Below are 25,001 nucleotides of genomic sequence, written 5' to 3'. Positions count from 1 at the left end.
ACAGCAGAATGGTCCGACCCTCACGCGCGGATCATCCAATGTCTCAGACCAATAGTCCATCGGTGCTACATTTCAACACTTAATACATGTCATCAATTGCTAATCAACTAAATATCATTGCATGACATCCCATACCAGTTACCTTTATGCATTGTACTCATCAAGCATCATGCATGTATAGGTGATGAAGTTCCGGCAGAGCCCGAAGTTGAGGAGGAGCCTCAAGCGGTGGAGCCCGAGGTTCCTAGCGACGAAATCCATGGCAGCCCCTATGCATCCCTATGCTTTGCTAAATGCATAATGAACTATGGTTATCTACTGCATCGATATGTTACTATAAGACTAGATCAACCAAGAGTTACCTATTTGAGCTATCGTACCTTGATGATGCCACAAGACTCAACCTTTGTCTGATTTTCCTTTATTAATTTATGCTTAGTATGCTTAGATCCTATTGTCGAGCAAATGATGGGTTTCTCATTTCTCGCGTGATATTAGGCATGTTTGTCCACTAAACAACATCAATGGAGAATGACCTAAAATTTGAGCAATGATGAATGGATGTTGTTGAATGGTCGGCGAGGGGTTGGGTCATGGCAAGAAGAGGGTGATTCTTGAATGACATAGCTTGCTAACCGATTAAGGATTGTGTATCCATGATAGTGGGTTATCAGCATAAAATTACAGACCACTTGTAATTTTATGGGAGTGACAAGCCAAGTATCTAATTGCGACCGTTATGTTTGTGAGGCTGGCAAGAAGATGGCACCGGTTAGATGGTGGTAGCATTAACCGGGCACTAGTCGAACCTTTTGTGAACATCTTGGCTGGATTAGTGGAAGGTTGAAACATCGAGTTATCCCTTTTGTACCAACGGGTCTTATGGGCGATATCCCTTGTTTCTGCTGGGGACAACTTGTACCCCTATGCAGAGTGTTTTATTTGAAGGCAATTAGTTCAAACTCCTAGATACATACTAGAGTTATGTAGGCTCAGGACTCGTCGAAATTGAGCTCCATTTGCTAATCGCTTAATTCATATTCCTATGCTATGCTTGCAATGCTAAGTTTTAGGATTGACTTGTTGTTTATGATTCAAAGGCTTCTATGCAAAATCAAGTATTCCTTGCTACTACCCAAAGGCACTATCCTTGTTTGTTATATTGGGTAAGTCCTACGGAGTACAATTGTGTACTCGCCCTGTGAGATCTTGAGTTTTGCAGGTGACAAGCCTCCTATTCATGGATTCTTCTATACTCCTGATCCTTCTTAGGACGCAGTACGGTGAAGGATCAATGTTCTCATAGATACATAGATGTGACATGCCCATGTATCGGTTATCATAAATAAATGTTATGTTGAAAGACTTCCGCTAGACTTTGTTAAGATGTAACGTGTGACATGTGTCATGACTAAGTTTGTGAACCATGGTGTGTAACCTTAAGTACTTTGAACTTGTAATGTAACCTATGCGTGGTTGTGGTGTGTTCTCTCTTGGGCTGATCCTAGATGAAGGCTGGCGACTTGTACATCTTATGGGAGGTGTACTAGGATGACCTATTAAGGGGTGTGTCCAGTCTAATAGTCTCTAGCAGACTATCATATTGGGTACCCACTTAAAAGGGCGTTGATCCTGACATTTATTGCATATCACTCACCCCCACTTTAGTCTAGTCGGTATACTAGTTAGTAGATACGTGATGGTTCACTATCACCATCTTTAATCATTGCTTCCCTGTGGATAAATACGATACCCTAGAATACTCTCGGGTGAAATGCTATAACGATATTTTGTGCACTTGCGGAATTATCTACTTGAGCATAAGAAATATCAACAAGGAGTATGGAGGCGCGAAACAAAAGAGCATCCTGATGATTGCACATCTTCTGTTAACAGAAGATCTAAAAAGAAGATGTGCAATCATCAAGGTGCTCTCCTATTCAGAATCATGCACCATGAGTACTAGGCTGCAGCCCGGGAGAACAAGGATGAGGAAGAGTGCATCTGTTCTGTATCTATTCTGAAAGATTGAAGGCGGAAGAGTGTGTGCAATGAGGCCAAGAGGTGCACCTAGACCCAGCTTAAATAGGCTAACCTTCAAGATGGAGAAGCAAAAAGGAGCAGTTAAGATGCGTGATCTAGGCATACACATCATGGAAGACGAGGTATATGGCGGTTCCCGGTGGAAATGGTGAGATGGTATTGGAAGTTGGGACATTCAACACTCACGCTGAATTTACTATCGGTAGACCAAGCGGTCATGTAGGGTCGGCGGCCATAACGCGTGTCTCAGTCGGCTCGGCTTTCCAAACGATGGTGAAATTCAACCCCACTAGCACCGCCACATTGATGGTTCAACCGTCGGTGCTAGAAGTTTCATCTACCGGCTTGATTCCTTTCTAGGCCTCGAAATCGATCCAACCGACAGTGGAAGTATCACACCATCGGTTCTGTCTTCTATGGCAGTGAAAGTGGCGATAGTGGTAGCTCATTCTGTAGTAGTGAGACCCAATTATTGATTCAGTCATCATTGCGTGAGGAGGTGAGAGAGATGTCGTCTATGTGTTCCATAGAAAGCTAAGGTGAAGATGGATATTTTAAGGGAAGCTCATCGCACTCCATATATAGTTCATCCATGTGAGACGAAGATGTATCAAGATTTGAAGCAGAGTTTTTCGTGGAAGCAGATGAAAGTTGATATTGCTAAGTATGTGGCTTCGTTTGGTATTTGTTAGAAGGTGAAGGCTAAGCATCGGTGGCTAAAGCCATTGGAGATCCTTGAGTAGAAATGGGGTAATATTATGATGGACTTTTTGGTTGAATTGTCTCGCTCTCCTTGAGGCAAGGATGCTATTTGTGTTGTTATTGATAGGCTCACCAAAGTTGTTCACTTCATTCCAATGAAGACGACTAATTCAGCTATAGTTTTGGTTCCATTGTTTATCAAGGGGATTATGAGGTTACATGGTGTGTCCAAGTCTATTGTGTCAGATCAGGACTTTAAGTTTGTGTGTTAATTTTATGGCAAAGATTGCATAGTGCTTTGCACACAAATACTCGACATCAGTACTTCTTTCCACCCTCAGACAGATGGTCAGTCTGAGTGTACTATTCACACCTTGGGGATATGCGTGCCTGTGTGCTTTCATGGAAGGGAAGTTGAGAAGATCACATGGCTTTGGCGGAGTTTGCTTACAACAACACTTACCAAGCTAGTATTCGTTTGGCACCATACGAAGTGTTGGGCATAGATGTATTTGTCCACTTTGTTGGGATCTGGTTGGTGAGCGATCTTTAGCTGGTCCACATTGGATACAACAGACTCATGATAAAGTACATGATATTCGACAAAACTTGTTGACTGCTCAGAGTCGGTAGAAGAGTTATGTAGATATTAGACAAAGGGCTTTGGACTTTGCAGTGGGTGAAGAGGTGTTCCTGAAGGATTCAACGACAAAAGGCATTGTTTGTTTTGGTACCAAAGGGAAGCTTAGCCCAAGGTACATTGGACCTTACATGATTATCACTCGTGTTTGCGCATTGGCATTTCGGTTGCAGTTGCCAAAGTCTATGTCATGAGTACACCCAGTGTTTCTATCTCTATATTGAGAAAATACTCGAAAGACCCTGAGTAGATGATTGAAGTTGAGCCAGCGATGCCCATTAAGCGAGCAGGAAGCCCGCTCCACCTCCTTCCTCTATGCTCTCACAGATAGGCGTGGCTTGCCTGTTATCCCCGACCTCCGGACTCCATCTTCCATCCATGGTGTCAGTGCACCAGAACCGGCCAAGTGCACCCTGACCCCTCTGTCCAGTCGGAACGCCATCACCGCACTTCACACCGCAATCACCGACTCCTCCTTCCTCTTCTTTCCAAGCGCAATCGACAGCCACCATTACCGCCCCAAATCAAGTCTGCAGCCCGGCCCTCCCCCTCACCTCCTCCCAAAAGCCCCTAGAGCTCTGCAGAAGCACGCAGCCGCCTTGCCACCCCTTCACTTGCCCTCTCTTTCCATCTCCAGTGCCTTCAATCACCGCAACCGCCATTGCCGAGCTCGATTCAAGCTCGTCGATCTCCACACACTCCGCCCCAAACGCGTACCCTTTTCTTCCGCTGGCACCACAGGGAGACACGGCATCCACCCAACCACTCCTTGGCATCATTCCACACACGCAACACATGCTCCCATGCTTGCCGAATCTCACCACCACCTCCGTCTGCCCCTCGCCGTCTTACGTGAACTCCAAGCCGCCTGGGTCCGATTATTAAGACAGTCCAAAAACATAACACAAGGCAAAAATATATACTGATGCTGACCTTGAACATAAAGCCTTCCATGTTCAGGCACGACCACGTCTTCCTTCGAACTAAAAATCCCCCCTAACTACGAAACAATAGCCATCTGATTCTTACACTGGCAATGGAGGAAAATCTTATCGAATGGTGCCAGAAGCAAATCAAAAACTGGCAGCGATCAGCAAGAGTATTAATCAAATGCAGTGTACACAGGTAATCTACAAAACTGCTGCTCTAAGAGACAGTCCTTCTGGATTGTGTGCCTCAATGTCAACATGTTTAATCCCAGGCACAAGCTTTTGGATCTCAGACTCCAGCCGATCCACTTCATATCCCAGAGCTTCAACTACATCCTCACCTGTCGAAGCAGTGTAGTTTCAGACCAGGGTAGCAAAGCTTAGATCCATCTAAAGAGCAACATGTATTTCACATACCGTAGTTAGCCATGACCCTTAGTAATTCCGTATCATCCTTGGACATTGCAGCTTCCCGGAACTGTAGAATGAAAATGATAAGAAGTCAGAGAGTAAAATGTGTTACCATTCGCCACAGTATGTTTGAGATATTGGCAGTCTTTTATCGAGGACAAGTTGCCTAATGTGTTGGAACAGCTCTCTTAATGTTCTTTGTGAAAGGTATAGTGGAAGAAGGGTACAAGACCACAAACTCAAACTGTCAGACAACTGCAATAAGATGAAACTAGGACATAATCTGCTTCCTTGACATCATTCTTTTCCAGATTAAACTAGCCAAACATCAATAAAATGGCAGCTAGAATTTTAGCCACACAATTTGAACAGACTAATAATAGGGCAATAAATCACCTAGTTTAAAGGCTGAAAATTTTGCAATTATTTCACCACATTACTGACAGAAGAATACTGAATATCAAAATGCACATCAGTTAATAAAAAAAAAACTCGACCTGCGGGGGGTTATGACGGCCCCCGGGTTTTCCGTTAAGAAGGATCTTCTCACACAGATCGCGAAAACCCCCGAACCCCCGCCCCCATCCTGACGCGGGAGGTGCCGTCACCCTGTGAGAACCAGGCCGGAGCCTTCCACTGCGCTTTGGCACATGGGGGACGGGCGAGGGGATTTTTTTAACCTCAGCCTGAAATCCGCTCCCATAGGGAGTCGAACCCAGGACCTGAGGAGTGCTGCTGGGTCACCTAACCGTTTGAGCTAGGCGCCCTTTGGCAATGCACATCAGTTAATGACCGTAGATAAAGTATTTTCAAGGTAAGGCACCTGTTTTGCCCAAGTCCCACGTCCAGTCCTTTCCAAATAATTTTGTACCAGAACAACTCCATTGAAATCTGTAAGACGATTTAGATGACAATAAATATCAGAATTTTTTGATGTGAAAAAAACATCTATTGCACTGGGAAATGAATTGTAACAAGGATATAAGGCCATGCATGAGAAGACAAAATAATTGACAATAAGTAACCTAGGTAGGGATGCCAATGGCAATGAAGCACTACCACCTACACCTAATTCCTACCCCCATAAACTATGCTAGTGCCTGCCCCCAACAAACATGCAGAAAAGCTGACCCACAGAGAAAAACCATGATATGTTGTTGTGATATAAAATGTAGATTATCTCCTAGTGCCTGCCCCCATGCTACATGTAGATAATCTCCAACCCAAGTGAGTGTACAAGTTTATCAACTGAATTAGAGCAAAAAAGAAAGATGTCTGCAGCATGTCTCAAACTCAGCACCTTCCATATTTAAACCATTAATGCAAGGTGTGACAACTCTTTAGATATAGATCAAATCAACTTGATTAAGTTACAAATCAAAATTCACTTCAGGGAAAAGGGGGGAAACAAGATTAACCATCTGAAATGTTCAATAACAAGGATTATCCAAAAGTTATTCAAATTGTCTGTCTCGGTTAACAGGACTTCAGATGACAATATCACTGGATGCTAACTGGTCCCAACTTCACACCATCTACCAGCAGAAGATCAAGACTGTTAAGGATATTATGTCATAGATTACTGCATACTGGATGATTTCACCCATAACCATGGAGCATGCCTCATTCTGTTCCTACTATTCCAATAGTACTACATTCTGACAAGTAGTAAACAAGTCTAGTTCAGATTAAGTCCAAAAAGAGCCATTCCAGGATTAGAAATAATGTGCACAAATTTTCAATAGCACCTCTGCGCAGAACTGGCCATGCTATCACACATAGGAACTGAAAGTGATGAAAATGATGTAACTGTTTTAGATATATGGTGAAATGCCAGAATATAAAGACTAACCAATTTCAGCCTTGAATCTAAAAAAACCTGGCCCAATCACCTCACTTTTGCAATCATAAAGAGCATCTACAACCTGCAAGAAGATATCAATTAGCTTCATGAAAAAGCTTCTAAGCAGTTCCGAAATTATAATGCCAAAGCTCACCGGATCAGACTTAAGAAATTCAAGGACTCGCTGCATGTCATGATCATCAATGGCCCGGCCAATTAAAGCATGCCTATTCCTCTGAATGAGAAAAATAGCAACCTACACGGAGAGCAAATCTATTGAACAGCTGCTTTCCAACAAGACATGGACAGAAAATAATCAAAACCATCAGCAAACATCCTGAGGTTCTAACAATGTCAGAATGAATATATATATAAGCTATCTACCATAATGTTATAGTAAATCACTAGGGCTTTGCAGAAAGATAAATTTTGTGCAAGTCTTGACCAGAAATGGAAACATTTGACCGAAGTTGGATATTCAACAATTTCTAATGTGAATCCATATAAATGAAGAACATGAGCTTTACATGGTTGGACTCTTAAAAAAGTTTAACTGATTTTGTTCCTCAGAACTCAAGATCCAAACATTTAGATGGTTATTCTCTAAAAAAAATCACAATTTTATTTCTTTCATAACTCAAGACCCAAACAACCCCTTCAAACATTAAGTATAATACCACCTAACAACTGCCACATGCATAGGCCACATTAGCATGACTTGACAATGGCACATCCCTGGTGTGCAAACCCAGAGCAGGGAAGTCATAACCCACCTTCTATTATATGCCATGTAACAAGGTTCAGTGTGGCAATTAGAGATGGTCCAAATTGTGAAAGACGTGACTTTTTGCTTCACTGCTAAAGCATTAAAAGTATTCACTAAATTTGTTTCACAATTGATCAGGGTTATATGGTTGAGACACCGAAGTAACTTAACACACAAGCAAATACAACACAATCAGCTTTGGATTTACATCAATTATTCATTTATAAAACAGAACTATGAACCACGTGTAAGAAGTATGAAGCACAAACATACAATGAATAGCATACCATCCCCAGTAAATTGCCAACAATGATTGACCCAATTGGATCATACATAGCATTTCCTGTCATTTGAACAGCCACCAAAGATGCTGCAGCAATAGCAAGGCCTGTAACCGCAGCACCATCCTGTAGACCAATATCCGATGTAAAAAATTGAGAATGAAATCAATACAGAAAAGTACTAGGTGATGAAAGGTAAATGAACAAGAAATCAATTAAGAAAACTATGAGATAATAATCTCCATTAAAGTCAACCATTACAAATGGCAGAAATGAAAATGAGTATATGCTGTGATTGAACTACATAAAAAAACTGTTAGGTGGTCATATTACTGACTTCAGTCATAACAGCAACGGAAGTTGGATCGTGACCACGCCAAATATAGTCCCAGATACTCATTCCCTCTGCTTCTGCACCTTTCCTAACAGCCTTTATAGCAACAAGCAGTGAAGCACCTAACAGACAACAGGATTTCTCAAGTAAATTATAGTTAGAATAGACACCCCAAGAAAAAATGAAGGGGTGAGAGAGGTAGCAGCAAGCGAGCAACACCTTCAATTAGGAAGGACCCACCAATCACTAATGCAGCCCAGTGAATATTCTCTGGAGGCTGTCAAACAAAAGTATGGATATGAGCATTATCATACTTGGATGGTGACTCATGACATTTGATAATAAAAATGTAATTTTGTGCATAAAGTTCTCATGACTCAAATGACACTTCGGTGACGTACTTGAGAATTCCATAAATTTTGAACTCCATGCACAATGGTAGCACCTGAACCCAAGCAAAATATTCCAACTGCAGATATGAGGGACCATACAAATCTTTCCTTCGAATAACCATAGCTGCAAAAAAGAAAGCCAAGATTAACATCTGTTGATTCAAAACATAAGGCTTCATTGCAGCTTATGGTGTATCATATTTAATCCCATCACTGGTTGTCTAATGGCTATTATTAGATTGCAGTGATAATTAATAACAGGCTTTCCTAATCTTGAATCCATCATATTTTACATCAAAGGAAAGGAGTGGTTCTCATTCATGAAAAAGAGGGAATAAATTTACTTAACCAAATACTCCCTCCATCCTGTAATATAGTGCATTCTAGCATTCAAAATTTGTCCTCAAATAGTCAAATATAAGGGATTCTAGAAGACAAAAACCAGTTTTACATTTAATTATTTCCATTTATTAGCCAATCAGCATTAATCAAGTTGATGATAGCATCTAATTAGGTAATAAAATGAGGGTGCATGCATCTTTTATGTTCTCTCTTATTTTGTCTTAAAATTTCTATAATGCACTATATTACAGGACAGAGAGAGTGTAGTACGGTAAAGAATTAAGAACGTTCCAATTATTTTCTGACAAAGCATATATTCTAGAAGAACTGATTATCATACGGGTGTAGAGCATCTGGAGCACGTCTTGAGCTGCTCAAACCATAAGCAAGAAGAGCCTGAAAGTTGATGAACAATTAGGCCTAAGATTCTTTGTTCTTGGTCATGAAACAGAGAGGAAAGGTATATACATCAACTGGCATAGCAAAAAAAAAAAAAAAAAAAAAAAAAAAACTTACCTGGTTAGCGAAGTCTGCAACGGAATGCACTAGCTCAGCTAGCATGACATGACTTGAAGTTGAAATCCACACTCCAAACTTTAGGGAAAAAACGAGGAAGTTGCACCATAGTGCCGTGTTAACCGCTCGATGGCTGAGGTCACATTCCATTACATTACACAGAATGTACATCACAAGATAACTTCATGAGCAATCCAAACAAGTAGCAATGACACTATTCAGTTGATAGCAAAACACTGGAGCAACTGGTATAGGTTATCCTTTGTAATTGCATTTCTTTACCACAATGACAAAAAATAAAAGGGTAGTGTGCAATGAGTATTTATCGTGCAGCATCATGATTCAGACTCATAGTTCAACCTGAAGCATATTCGAAGTGGGCTTTTTTCCTTGTCTCATCAACTAGTCCAGGAAAGGGGTAGGTCAATGACCCTATCCTCCAAAGCTACATTCTCTCATGCCTCCCACCCAAAAAATTATCCAGATCCTCATTTGGTAAGAGGAATAACATATCCCCTACTGCGTACTGTCACAACATCAAGGCAAGAGCATTTGTGTTCCATCACAGCACAGAATCCACAGATGCATATATACCAAAACTATCTCATACTCACAAAGTCGCAATTTATATGATATAGAGGGTACGAAGCACTGTGTTGAGCATCTTTTATATCGCAATGTTTCATTCATAGATAGCCTGATTAGATTTTGCATGAAAACAAAGAATATCAATAATCCATGACGAGAACACAACTTCAGAAATCTGTTTTACTGAATAAGCAATGTTCTGACTTCTGAGGGAAATGTTAAGTGTATGAAGGTCCATCGTCAAAATGTGACTTCTGAGGGAGATCAAGGAAGGGGAATTACCTGTGTTCATCGTCAAAATGTGCCTTCTTCTTGCCCTTGGCCACACGCAGAGAATAACCTGCATCAGAAAAGCAGCAGCACCCAACATAAGGCAAGAGCTAAACAAATATAAAAAAAAGCAGGGACAACGGGGGAATGAAAGAAGGGGCCAACCCTTCCTTACTGCGGGAGATGGTGAGCCGTACGGGAGCCGCGTCGGCGACGGCGCCGGGGGGCCGCGACGCCGCGGGAGGGAGAGCCCTCCTCCACCACCGGCCACGGAGGCTGAAGAGGCCCGCGGCAGCTGACGCGGAGAAGAGGAGAGGGCGGGGCGAGAAAGCCGAGCCAGAAGGCGGGAGCGGGGGCAGCGGCGACGAGGGGCCCTCGCGGCCGTCGACGTCGTCACGGCGGGATAGGAGGAATGGGCAGGGCGAGAGGAGACGAGTAGGGGAGGTGGAGGAGAGGCGGCGGAGGCGGAGGGCCGCGGAGGCGAGGGGACGACGCATTTAGGCGTGCCGGCGTCGCCGGTGCTGCTGCCGCGGGTGGGGCGCAGCTCCCATTCGTCGGAGGCTAGGACAGGGGATTGAACTATATGTGAAAAAAAAAATCCAAATTCCATGTTAGTCATTAAAAAAAGTTTTAGGGACCCCCTCAAAAAAAAAAGTTGAAGTTCTATTTTTTTCTTCTTCCTCAACTGCAACTCAAGTCAGTCGGAGTCCTAATTTTCTTATCTTTCCTCTGGTGCCACTCCATCCAAATTTTTGTGATGTCAAAATCGAAATTTAATAAAGCTTTTTACCAACACTAATTTAACTGGTATTCAAATTATTTGCAATGATTTTAAGTTTTGAACATCACAAATTTAAAAATCTCGCAACTCTATTGCATGAGAGTACATAAGATATGTGAAAAGAAATACTCAATGAAAATCGAAGGGAGAAATTAAAACAGTGAAAAAAGGTCGCAAGTGGCTTAAGGTCACTATCAATCTCTGACACCAGAAATTCAAGAACAGCTAACAAACCATTAGCTAGTAAAGCTAATTACCAAATCGAAATTAGATGGAATCTGGCTGTTCGAGAGAGGAGAATTCAATGTCACAAAGACAAATTAGACAATGGAGACAACCCAAAGGAACGTTTTGCGTGCGTGTGCATACATCTGCCATGGAATTTGTCCACTGGTCGCCGCCGGGGCAGCAAGAAAGAAAAAACCTCGTCTTTGGTGTGATGGCTGCAGTACCACGGAACTAAATCAGAACTGCCCACAGAATGAAAGAAAGTTTTGTTAAGGTTGTGGAGAATGCCTAGAATACTCCATGTTCGCTGTCCAGCAGTATTGATATTGGGTATTTCAAAATTAAGACTCTTAGGGATTAGTTAGAGGTTGGGCCATCAATGAGGTGGCCAGCCTTATAATAGATATAAATCTGAATTAGCTCTAGAATTTAATGATCTGGATACGGAGATAGAAAGTAGGAGTTTGTTTAGTGCAGAGAAAACTAGAATGGAGTTAGTGGCTAGTGAGTTAGATAAGATTTGGGCTTCAGAGGAAATTAAATCTAGACAAAGATCGAGAGAGAGAAATATCTTAGAGGAGGATAGGAATATGGTGTATTTTCAGGCTAGAGCAAACCATAGAAGTAGAAAGAAAAGGGTGGATGCTTTAAAAGATCCTAATGGTCTTGTGAAAGATCATAAACGTGTGATAGGCATTGAATTGCTTCAGCCTTTTATAAAGACATGTTTAAAAAGGAAGATAGACTGAAGACATCCTTATGATTTTTTTGGAAACAAGACGAGAGAGTGTTAGACAGTGAAAATGATTTGTTGATAGCTCCTTTTTTTGAGAATGAGATAAAGGAGGGGGTTTGGAGTTGCTATGCTGAAGGTGCTTCAGGACATATGGGCTTTCCTTTATGTTTTATCCTAAGTTTTACGATCTTATTAAGAAGATTTGTTAGCCATGCTTGAGGATTTCTTTAAGGGACCATTTGAATCCTTTTATTTTGGAGGAATCGAAATCTATTTAACGGGGGTATTTAGCTTGAAATTTGACATTCTATAACTTTTCAAAGTTCATATATAAGCTTATCTCAAATTTATACGATGGAAGATGCAAATTGATTATATGGATCATTGTGCTACTTATAGCTAGCTCTTGAGCTCATATGGCCCATGGTAGTATACAAATATATTCCACATACAACCATATTAACTTAATTGATTTATACCTAAATTATGATTATTAGAATGGATTTCAATTTCAAGGATCCGAACGGGACCTCAGGGTAATTTAGATCTATGTAGATTAAATTTCGCTATGTTATCTCATTCCAAAAGTGGAGGAGGCATAAAGAACTTTAGATCCATTAGTATTATTAATTGTAGTTTTAAAATTTTCTCCAAAGTCCTTACTCTTAGGTTAGGTAAGATCATAGATAGATTAGTGTCTGACAACAAAGTGCTTTTATTCAGGGTAGATATATACTAGAGAGTGTTGTCATTGCACATGAGCTTGTGCATAGTTTAAATTCTTCTAAGGTGGTTAGATCTTGTACTAAGGATTGCGGGTGTGTAGCATGCTCGTGCCGGTCCAGAAAGAAGTAATAATTGATGGATTCGCCGCGCGTTGCTGTAGAAAAGTTAAGAAATATATTTCTTTTAATTTATAGAAGACCAAATATCATATTTGATAGGAAAAGACCGATGTTTTTTTTCATACTAGTATAATGCCCGTGTTAACGTCATGGCTTTATTTTAGAGATGCACATGAAAATAATCAAACGATGATATAATAATAACATGGATTTATATCTAATCTTACAAGAATCACCAGCTACAATTGAGGGATCAAGAGAACAAACTCAGAGATGCTTCACTTTAGAAGAGGCTATCGATACAATTCTCTTCTATAGTTCCATTGCCCGTGAAATTGCATACAGGGCTGCGACAATTGGACTGGAGCATGAGCAGCAATCAAAATTTGCTTCTGATCTTCACCCAACAGTTAGCATGGTAGGACAATCCATTCCAAGGAGTGATGGTTCACTGAAACCACCCCGCAGACGAACGTCAAGACATAGAAACAGTCACAGAAACTGTAAAGATGGAAGGGGTCGGTAAAGATCAAGTACTTGTGCGGCCAGTTCCTGAATTTTGACATCAGGCAGCATGAAGCCTCCAAAGGTCGAATCAAGTCATTTGGTTTTATTTTGTGCCGAGTGTGCAATGTCAGTTCCTCGCAGAGGGAGCTGCAAGCAAATGGACATAGTTCAGAACCATACAAGAAGTGTTATAGCTAAATTAAACAATTCACCAAATTATAGATTCAGGTACCAATACAACAACTGTTAGCTGCAATAATTAAAATATAATCATCTTATTAGCCCGTTCATTTTGTGTGCCATGTTCGCATAAGCTTATTCAGCACTACTTTTCAGTCATGGAACAATATTTTACTTTCACAATATTTCAGCAAAAGCATCAGCATAAGCCAAATTTCAACATAATATCAGCCAAGAGAAATGATCTATGCATACAAACTACAAATCCATTTACTGCCAGATACAGTTGCAGCTAATACTGAATACTTTGCCTAACTTTTTTGCAATGCTACCTCATGCAAAAATGTGAAATATAGCCACTGCATAGTATATAAATTAACTACATATATGAGTGCCCGGGTTACCGCTACTAGCCATATTAAGTCCAAAGTTAATTCTAGAACAATATTGGTCTCTGCCGTGCTAACGCAAGCAGTGTGCCCTTGCTATGGACTACAATATTGGTCTAGCTGTGTCTCATTTCAACATAAGGCAATCATTTTTCCCTGAGCCATCTTCCTCTAATTTTTGGTATAAAACTTAAAAAATGATACCATAGTGCACAGTTGAAAGGTCCTAATATGGCTAGAGAGGGATAAATAGCCTATTTAAAAATCTACAAATCAACTAGAGCAATTTAATTAGTATAACAAATAGCGAAATGTAAACTTTCTCTAGCTCTAAAAGGATTGCAAGCCACCTATCCAACAATTCTAGTTGCAATGATTACTAAGCACACAACTTGCAATGTTACTACTCACTAAGAGCTCTCAATCTTACTACTCTAAAGAGCTCCACTAGATGAACTTAAAATAACAAAGCAAGCTCTCAATTCCAATTACACTAAAGAGCTTGCCACAACTAGTTTGCAAGAATATAAATGAGTGAGTAGGGTGATTATACCGCCGTATAGAGGAGTGAACCAATCACAAGATGAATACTAAATCAATCATCGGGAGAATACCAAAGGGCAAGAGACAACCAATTTTTCTTTCGAGTTCACGTGTTTGCCGGCACGCTAGACCCCGTTGTGTCGACCAACACTTGTGGTTCGCGTGGCTAAGAGGTGTTGCACGAACCTCGTCCACATAATCGGACACCGTAAGAACCTACCCATAAGTGAGGTAACTCAATGACATGAGCAATCCATTAGAGTTACCTTTCGGCTCTCCACCAGGGAAGGCACAAGACCCCTCACAATCACCATGATCGGAGCCGGAGACAATCACCAATCTCCGCTCAACGATCCTCGCTGCTCCAAGCCGTCTAGGTGGCGGCAACCACCAAGAGTAACAAGCGAATCCCACAACGAAACACGAATGCCAAGTGCCACTAGATGCAATCACTCAAGCAATGCACTTGGATTCTCTCCCAATCTCACAATGATGATAAAACAATGATGGAGATGAGTGGGAGGGCTTTGACTAAGCTCACAAGGTTACTATGTCAATGCAAATGGCCAAGAGAGTGAGCTTGAGCCGGCCATGGGGTTTAAATAGAAGCCCCCATGAAATAGAGTCATTGTACCCCTTCACTGGGCATAACTCGGGGTGACCGGACGCTCCGGTTAGTTCAACCGGACACAGGACCCAGCGTTCGGTCGCCCGATGCTTGCCACGTGTCATCGGCTTCAAACGTTGATCGCCTGATCTCAACGGTCAAGTGATGACCGGACGCGTTAGTTAGAAAGTGATCGGACGCAAGACTCCAGCGTCCGGTCGTTTCCAGTAAGGTTCCAAATGCGAAATTTCACGACCGGACGCGTCCGGTCATGCTTGACCGGACTCACCCGGCGTCCGGTCACTCAACGTTTCCTCTGTGCGCCTCACGCTAGCGTATGTCAGCATTGACCGTACGCACCCTGCCAGCATCCGATCAGTTTACACATCAGCGTCCGGTCACAAGACTGAGACCGTGTGCTTACTGCTATCACTAAGCGGACTCTAAACCCAGCGTCCGGTCACAGCACCACCAGCGTTCGGTCACTCTATGAACCCCTGTCTTTTCTATATAGGGTGCCGGTGGCACCGTCGGACTGTCCGCACTCTACGGGCGGACACTCCGCCGGTGAAGTTTCTAACCCTTGCTCACATGTGCCAATCACCAAGTGTATCACCTTGTGCTCATGTGTTAGCATATTTTCACAAATACTTTCAAGGGTGTTAGCACTCCAGTAGATCCTAGATGCATATGCAATGAGTTAGAGCATCTAGTGGCACTTTGATAACCGTATTTCAATACGAGTTTCACCCCTCTTAATAGTACGGCTATCTAACCTAAATGTGATCACACTCGCTAAGTGTCTTGATCACGAAAACAAAATGGCTCCTACTATTTATACCTTTGCCTTGAGCCTTTTATTTTTCTCTTTCTTCTTTTCAAGTTCAAGCATTTGATCATCACCATGCCATCACCATCGTCATGATCTTCGCCATTGCTTCATCACTTGGAGTAGTGCTACCTATCTCATAATTACTTTGATAAACTAGGTTAGCACTTAGGGTTTCATCAATTAACCAAAACCAAACTAAAGCTTTCAATCTCCCCCTTTTTGGTAATTGATGACAACCCTTTCACAAAGATATGAGTTGAAATTTAATTGAATCCATGTTGCTTGCCCAAGCATATTTACCATGTGTAAAGGATATGGACAAGTTTCATGAATCCCAAATGGTAGCAATTGCTCTCCCTACATATGTGCTAAGAGTTTGGATTGTAGCTTGCATGTATGCTTAGATAGGAAATATAGGAGACAATTTCTACCGTATGATGCTAAGGTATAAGAGATGGACCTTTAAAGCGTGATACCAATCGGAGTGCACCAATATACCATCCTTAGCACCATTAGTAACTATATATATACACAAAAACTAGAATATCTCATGAGATCAACATTACAAGCAAGGGTCTAGTTTCCATAAAATGAACATAAGTCTAGTTACTTTAGCCTATGCATGCTAGTTTTTCATTTCACCATTCAAGCATATAACTAGCATACACCACACAAGCATGGATATTAAAATTTAGAACTTGTGCTATGCAAGCAAATATATGAAATGCACATCAAAATGCAACATACAAGTTTATGAGCTTGCTCCCCCTACTTGTGTGCATTTTTTATTTTTCCCTTTACAATGTCATTTCATTTGTTTGCTTCTCCTATCTTACTATCTTTGTGAATTTCTCTCCCCCTTTGTTAACAATTAGCACAAAAGGTGAGCTCAAATTATAGAAAGGTTGGGGGTGAAACCATATGAAATGAGGATTATTTTCCTAATTTAGTTCAATCCAGATTACTTGCAAAAGATATTTAACTCGGTTTGATCCAAGGACAAGCTTCTTCACACCTCTAAATAAGGGTTATCTTGTACCATGTTGAGTTAAACACTTATAACTTATTTTCTAGATCAAATACTAGGTTACAAGCCCACAAACATGCCATATGTTACCACTAGATCATTTCAAATATACAAGCAATAGTGGTACCATACAAGCATCAATTTCATTTGATTTTAATGAATGAGCCTAGAACATGATAGGAATGACTAGATGCACTAAACAAGTCCTTAGCAATGGATGGATGACACGTCAATCAACTTTACCTTGCTTTGCTCGAAGGAGAGGTATGTCATATAATAGGGGGTGCATCAACACATATTTGAGAAATCAAGTATGTTCAATTTATTCCTTAGCTTGCAAAATCTCTTCTCATCAAGTGGCTTGGTGAAGATATCGGTAAGTTGATCTTCGGTGCCCACACTCTCAATGCAAATGTCCCCTTTTTATTGGTGATCTCTTATGAAATGATGGCGGACATCAATATGCTTTGTTCTTGAATGTTGAACCGGGTTGTTGATGAGCTTTACGGCACTCTCATTATCACATAGCAATGGCACTTGCTTGAATTTAATTCCAAAGTCACTCAAAGTAGCCTTCATCCAAAGTAATTGAGCACAACAACTACCAACCAAAATGTACTCTGCTTCGGCGGTTGAAAGTGCTACACTATTTTACTTCTTTGATGACCAAGACACAAGTGATCTTCCCAATAGTTGACATGTGCCCGATGTGCTCTTTCTCTCAACTTTGCATCCTGCATAATCAGAGTCCGAATATCCAATCAACTCAAATCTTGCTCCTTTGGGATACCACAATCCAACATTTTGTGTATGCTTCAAGTACCTCAATATTCTCTTTGTTGCTTTCGAATGAATTTCTCTTGGTGAGGCTTGGAATCTAGCACACATGCATACACTAAACATCACATCTGGCCTTGATGCGGTCACATAAAGTAGGCTTCCAATCATAGACCGATACATCTTTTGATCCACCATGTTGCCACTAGCATCATTATCCAAGCTTCAACTTGTCCCCATTGGTGTACTAATAGCTTTACTATCATCCATTCCAAACTTCTTGAGCATGTCCTTGATATACTTGCCTTGACTCACAAATGTCCCATTCTTCATTTGCTTGATTTAAAGATCAAGTAAGTAACTAAGCTCTCCAATCATATACATCTCAAACTCAATTGCCATCATCTTGCCAAACTCCTCACAAAAATCTTGATTTGTTGACCCAAAAATGATATCATCAACATAGATTTGCATTACAAATAAGTCATTTCCAAGCTTCTTGGTGAAGAGAGTGGTGTCAACCTTTCCCATCTTGAATCCCTTAGAGAGTAGGAAATCTCTCAATCTCTCATACCATGCTATAGGTGCTTGTTTTAATCCATACAAAGCCTTTCTCAACTTGTAAACATGATTGGGTTTCTTCTCATCTTCAAAACCAGGAGGTTGCTCAACGTACACAAGCTCATTGATGTACCCATTAAGAAATGCACTCTTCACATACATTTGGTACAACTTGATATTGTGGGCACAAGCATAGGCTAACAAGATCCTAATTACTTCCAATCTTGCAACCGGGGCATATGTTTCTCTAAAGTCAAGACCTTCAACTTGAGTGTAACCTTGAGCCACTAATCTTGCTTTGTTCCTTATTACTATCCCATCTTGATCTTGCTTGTTCCAAAAGACCCACTTGATTCCAATCACATTATGATCCTTAGGCCTCTCAACTAACTCCCATACTTGGTTTCTTGTAAAGTTGTTTAGCTCTTCATGCATAGCATTGACCCAATCAACATCCTTCAAAGCTTCATCTATCTTCTTAGGTTGAATAGATGACACAAATGAGAAATGCTCACAAAATTAAGCTAATCTTGATCTAGTTTACACACCTCTTGAAATATCACCAATAATAGTGTCCAAGGGATGATCTCTTGCAACATTGGTTGGTTGAAGCACTTGCACTTGATTACTTGCATTTGATAGATCACTTGGTTGAGATGATGAACTAGCCACTTGTTGTTGATCTTGCACTTTGTCATCACTAGTACTCGCTTGAACTTGATCATGAGAACCACTAGCTTGCACATTTGAGTTAGAGAGCACTTGATTCTTGTCATCTTCAACATCAATCACCTCTCTAGGCCTTATATCACCAATATCCATGTTCTTCATTGCATTGACAAATTGAGTGCCTCTTACATCATCTAGATTCTCATCTTCCACTTAGGAATCATTTGTTTCATCAAACTCCACATAATGAACCTCCTTAAGAGTACCAATAGCCAAATTCCAAACTCTATAAGCCTTGCTAGTAGTGGAGTAACCAAGCAAGAAACCTTCATCACATTTCTTTTCAAACTTGCTCAATCTAGTGCCTTTCTTCAATATGTAGCATTTACAACCAAAAATACGAAAGTATGCTATGTTGGGTTTTCTTCTACTCAAAAGCTCATAAGGTGTCTTCTCCATCATGGGGTGACAATAGAGTCGATTGCTATAATAGCAAGCCATGTTGATTGCTTTGGCCCAAAATAAATGACTCACATTGTACTCACTCAACATTGATCTTACCATGTCAATCAAAGTTATATTCTTCTTTTCAACTAAGCCATTTGATTGAGGAGTGTACTTGGCCGAGAATTGATGTCTAATTCCAAATTCATCACACAACTCATCAATTCTAGTATTCTTAAATTCACTACCATTATCACTTCTAACTTTCTTGATGGTTGTTTCAAACTCATTGTGAATGTCCTTGACAAATGATTTGAATGTTGCAAACACATCACTCTTGTCAACAAGAAAGAATACCCATGTGTATCTAGTGAAATCATCCACAACCACAAATCCATATTTGTTTCGACCAATGCTTGTTTATGTGGTTGGTCAAACAAGTCCATGTGCATCAACTCAAATGCCTTAGATGTGCTCATCATGCTCTTCTTAGGATGTGTGTTACCAACTTGTTTTCTGGCTTGACATGCACTACATAGCTTATCCTTCTCAAATGTGACATCTTTCAAGCCTCTAACTAAATCATGCTTAATCAACTTGTTCAATTGTTTCATTCCAACATGACCAAGCCTTCTATGCCATAACTAACTCATACTAGACTTAGTGATCAAACATGTTGTCAATTGAGCTTCTCTAGCATTGAAATCAACCAGGTATAGATTTTCATATCTAAATCCTTTGAATATCAAGTTAGAGCCATCTACACTTATAATCTCTACATCATCCACACCAAATATGCACTTGAAACCAAGATCACACAATTGAGCTACTGACAAAAGGTTGAAGCTCAAGCTCTCTACTAGTAGCACATTGAAAATGCTCAAGTCATTGGATATTGCAATCTTACCAAGCCCTTTGACCTTGCTTTTGCCATTGTCACCAAATGTGATACTATCAATCCCATTGCACTTGTTTTCATTGATTGAATTGAACATTCCTGGATCACCGGTCATGTGTTGTGTGCACCCACTATTAAGCACCCAATGCCTTCCTCCGGCTTTATAATTTACTTACAAAAGAAGATCAATTCTTTTTAGGTACCCAAACTTGCTTGGGTCCTTGAAGGTTAGTTACCAAGGTCTTTGGTACCCAAATGACCTTCTTCTTTGGGCCCACAATTAGTGTACCAATGAACTTTGCCTTCACACCACTGGCACCCTTAACAAGCATGTAACAAGAATCAAATTTAATTGAGGATACAATAGGTAGCTTGTTCTTGTTAATCTTGCAACATTGCTCTACATACCCAACTTGCTTGCATCTATTGCAAAATCGACCATTGCCCTTCACAAAGTTAACTTTGGGAGTGACAAAGGCCGCCTTGCCTTTCTTGGGGGTATAGCCTAATCCTTCTTTGTTGAGAGAAAACCTTTGGCTACCCAAGCACTTTAGCAAGTGGGCATCTCCACCATAGGCATTGCCTAAGGCACGAGTGAGCTCATTCACCTTCTTCTTGAGAGTCTCATTTTCCACCATTAGTGAGGCATCACAAGTGAGACAATCACTCAAAGGTGAAGTAGAAGTAGTAGTGCTACAAGAAGTGTTAGTGAGAGCAACTACAATGGGCTTATAAAAAGTTTCATCAATAAGATCACATGTTAGTCCCACATCACAAGACACGATCACTTGCTCCTTCTTGGCCTCCTCCTTGACTTGCTCGATGAGAGAGGAGTGAGCTTTTTCAAGCTTAGAGTGACCTTTGCAAAGCTTCTCATGGGCTTCCATTAGCCTCTCATGAGTGGCATTGAGCTCATCAAGAGATTGCTCAAGAAATTTGTCTTTCTTGTTTAATTCTTTGTACTCCTTTCTCTTCATCTCAAAGCAAGTGTGCACTTGCTCACACATGTCCATGAGCTCCTCCTTGGAGTACTCTTCGTCATCATCATCACTCCTACAAGCATCACTTTTACATTCATCATCATCACTCATATCATATTTTACCTTGGTAGGCTTTGCCATGAGGCATGTCGATGGAGTGTCGAAGATGGAGGGCTTGTTGTTGATGGCGATGCTTGCTAGTGCTTTCTTGATAGATTTCTTGTCATCATCACTAGAGTCATCACTATCCAAAGAGCCATCACTATCCCAAGTGACCACATAGCCTCCACCCTTCTTCTTCTTTTGGAAGGTCATTCTCTTCTCCTTCTTTTCTTTCTTATCCTTCTTGTGCTTATTCTTCTCATCCTCATCATTGTCACTATTGTAGAGACAATTTACTACCACATGATCGGGGCTCTTCCAATTGTAGCATCTTCTCACATATTCTTTGCTTTTGGTGTGATCTCTTCTCTTTCTTGCACCATAGCCCTTCTTCTTTATGAATTTTCTCATCTTGCGTACAAGGAGGGCCATAGCTTCATCATCAATATCACTAAGATCATCATCATCACTTGATTCTTTCTTGGACTTGCCCTTGTTCTTGGATGATGATGAGCTAGCCTTAAATGCTATACTCTTCTTCTTCTTGTCTTCTTCTTCCTTCTTGTCATCCTTGTCACCCCCTCCCTTTCCACATGGTATGTCTCTTGGGTCATGACATCACCTAGTACTTGGTTAGGGGTAATCTCCTTCAATCCTCCTCTTATGATAAGCAATCTCAACATCTCAAATCTTGGAGGTAAGCACATCAAGAACCGATGAGAGACATCATCATCCTTGATCTTCTCTCCCAAGGCCTTCAAGTCATTTACAATCACTTGCAACCGATGAAACATTTCTAGAATGCTCTCATCTTCCTTCATGTTGAAGCTTGTCAACTTATCCTTGAGAATGTACAACTTAGCACTCTTCACCGCCGGTGTGTCCTCATATGTTTCCTCCGATCTCCTCCACACCTCATTTGCTCTTTCACAATTCTTGATTTGCTCAAACACCTTGGAATCAATGACATTGTATATGGTGTTGAGAGCCATTGTATTGCATTGCTTGTTGGTCTTGTCTTGGTTGGTGGGGTCATCGGAATCAATGATAGCATAGTCATTCTCGGTCACCTCCCATACTTGATCATTGATTGAACCAAGATACATCCTCATCTTTCTCTTCCAATAATCATAGCATGTGCCATCAAAGAACGGTGGTTTGCCCCCCATATGGTTGAACAAAACTTGAGCCATAATTTGACACCAAGGTTGTTAAGCCTTCAATCAAACGGTGACCACGACTCTAATACCACTTGAAAGGTCCTAATATGGCTAGAGAGGGGTGAACAACCTATTTAAAAATCTACAAATCAACTAGAGCAATTTGATTAGTATGACAAATAGCGAAATGTAAACTTGCTCTAGCTCTACAAGGGTTGCAAGCCACCTATCCAACAATTCTAGTTGCAATGATTACTAAGCACACAACTTGCAATGTTACTACTCACTAAGAGCTCTCAATCTTGCTACTCTAAAGAGCTCCACTAGATGAACTTAAAATAACAAAGCAAGCTCTCAATTCTAATTACACTAAAGAGCCACAACTAGTTTGCAAAGAATATAAATGAGTGAGTAGGGTGATTATACCGCCGTGTAGAAGAGTGAACCAATCACAAGATGAATGCTAAATCAATCACCGGGAGAATACCAAAGGGCAAGAGACAACCAATTTTTCTCCCAAGGTTCACGTGCTTGCCGGCACGCTAGTCCCCGTTGAGTCAACCAACACTTGGTGGTTCAACAGCTAAGAGGTGTTGCACGAACCTCGTCCACACAATCGAACACCACAAGAACCTACCCACAAGTGAGGTAACTCAATGACACGAGCAATCCACTAGAGTTACCTTTTGGCTCTCCGCCGGGGAAGGCACAAGACCCCTCACAATCACCACAATTGGAGCCGGAGACAATCATCAACCTCCGCTCAATGATCCTCGCTGCTCCAAGCCATCTAGGTGGCGGCAACCACCAAGAGTAACAAGTGAATCCCGTAGCGAAACACGAATGCCAAGTGCCAGTAGATGCATCACTCTAGCAATGCACTTGGATTCTCTCCCAATCTCATAATGATGATGAAACAATGATGGAGATGAGTGGGAGTGCTTTGGCTAAGCTCACAAGGTTGCTATGTCAATTAAAATGGCCAAAAGAGTGAGCTTGAGCCGGCCATGGGGCTTAAATAGAAGCCCCCATGAAATAGAGCCATTGTACCCCTTCACTAGGCACAACTCGGTGTGACCGGACGCTCCGGTCAGTTCGACCGGACGCAGGACCCTAGTGTCCGGCCGCCCGATGCTTGCCACGTGTCATTGGCTTCAAACGCCGATTGTGCGATCTCAATGGTCAAGTGATGACCGGACGTGTCAGTTAGAAAGTGACCGGACGCTGATTGGACGCTGATCGGACGTAGGACTCCAGCATCCGGTCGTTTCTAGTAAGGTTCCAAATGCGAAATTTCACGACCGGACGCGTCCGGTCATGCTTGTCCGGACTCACCCGGCGTCCGGTCACTCAACGTTTCCTCTGTGCGCCTCATGTCAACATACGTCAGCACTTACCGGACGCACCCTGCCAGCATTCGGTCAGTTTACACGCCAGCGTCTGGTCACAAGACCAAGACCATGTGCTTACTGCTATCACTGACCGGACTCTAAACCCAGCGTCCGATCACAGCACCACCAGCGTCCGGTCACTCTGTGAACCCCTGTCTTTTCTGTATAGGGCGTCGGTGGCACCGTCGGACTGTCCACACTCTACGGGCGGACACTCCGCCGGTGAAGTTTCTAACCCTTGCTCACATGTGCCAACCACCAAGTGTATCACCTTGTGCTCATGTGTTAGCATATTTTCACAAATACTTTCAAGGGTGTTAGCACTCCACTAGATCCTAGATGCATATGCAATGAGTTAGAGCATCTAGTGACACTTTGATAACCGTATTTCAATACGAATTTCACCTCTCTTAATAGTATGACTATCTAAGCTAAATGTGATCACACTCGCTAAGTGTCTTGATCACGAAAACAAAATGGCTCCAACTATTTATAACTTTGCCTTGAGCCTTTTGTTTTTCTCTTTCTTCTTTTCAAGTTCAAGCATTTGATCATCACCATGCCATCACCATCGTCATGATCTTCGCCATTGCTTCATCACTTGGAGTAGCGCTACCTATCTCATAATTACTTTGATAAACTAGGTTAGCACTTAGGGTTTCATCAATTAACCAAAACCAAACTAGAGCTTTCAACAATTCAAAAACTGAATGAGCGATAGAAATAAAATATTATCATATAAAAATCTGAATATGTACAGTCAAGTATAAACTAACAGCAAAAATGGTACCTTAACTTCTTGTGAGATCATGTGATGAAAAAGTGGTTTGATATGAAATTGGCATTGCAAAGTGATTTGAATTATGGCATAGGGTGATATGCATGTGATACTTATTTATGCTTGTGATTGCATGATGATTGGATACACTTGTAGTATGGTGATTTGGTATTGTTGCATGACATGCTCGTGTGAGGTGTTGTGCGGATTGACTTGAGTCAAGTCCTGGACTTGGGCTTAGATGCAGTTGCATGTTTCTTCATGTGCAGGTGTTGCTTAATGCGGAACGTGGTCGATGACGGACTGGAACTAGGTTCAGGAAGGAACTGAGGTTTCGGGACTAAGCTATGGGAGGAACTGAGGTCCTATTGGTCAAGGATGTCATGCGAGATGTTTGGGCTAAAAGAACAATGTACGTGAAGGCGGCCACTCCATGAGATGACGTACATGGGAGATGTACGGGCTATGGTGTGGTGTTGGTTCTGGCTGGTGCGGCTAGGACGATGTTG

The 25,001-nt window shown here is 41.4% G+C and overlaps 1 protein-coding gene across 1 annotated transcript; it reads right to left on the bottom strand.

Annotated features, from left to right (window-relative positions):
• Positions 1–4,303: 4,303 nt before the first annotated feature.
• On the bottom strand, positions 4,304–10,628 carry LOC136494629 (metal tolerance protein C4-like). Its single transcript, XM_066490803.1, has 13 exons — positions 10,233–10,628; positions 10,070–10,127; positions 9,200–9,332; positions 9,024–9,079; positions 8,351–8,465; positions 8,169–8,226; positions 7,953–8,071; positions 7,622–7,741; positions 6,723–6,824; positions 6,578–6,650; positions 5,549–5,616; positions 4,732–4,792; positions 4,304–4,655 (listed from the first exon to the last, which is right to left on the bottom strand). Exons 1-13 carry the CDS (start codon positions 10,552–10,554, stop codon positions 4,516–4,518), a joined length of 1,425 nt encoding a protein of 474 aa, XP_066346900.1. The 5' UTR covers positions 10,555–10,628; the 3' UTR covers positions 4,304–4,515.
• Positions 10,629–25,001: the final 14,373 nt, after the last annotated feature.

This window comes from Miscanthus floridulus, chromosome 11, assembly GCF_019320115.1.
Source record: "Miscanthus floridulus cultivar M001 chromosome 11, ASM1932011v1, whole genome shotgun sequence".
NCBI classification, from domain to species: Eukaryota; Viridiplantae; Streptophyta; class Magnoliopsida; order Poales; family Poaceae; genus Miscanthus; species Miscanthus floridulus.
This window is presented reverse-complemented; position numbering and strand designations above follow the sequence as displayed.

What these genes read in the sequence shown, in the direction of transcription:
- LOC136494629 (XM_066490803.1), bottom strand. Translation starts at nt 10,554, where the DNA reads ATGCGTCGTCCCCTCGCCTCCGCGGCCCTCCGCCTCCGCCGCCTCTCC. An exon ending in TTGCAGACTTCGCTAACCAG is followed by an intron (nt 9,080 to 9,199) that starts GTAAGTTTTTTT and finishes ATCAACTTTCAG; the next exon opens with GCTCTTCTTGCTTATGGTTT. An exon ending in AATTTCTTAAGTCTGATCCG is followed by an intron (nt 6,651 to 6,722) that starts GTGAGCTTTGGC and finishes ATCTTCTTGCAG; the next exon opens with GTTGTAGATGCTCTTTATGA.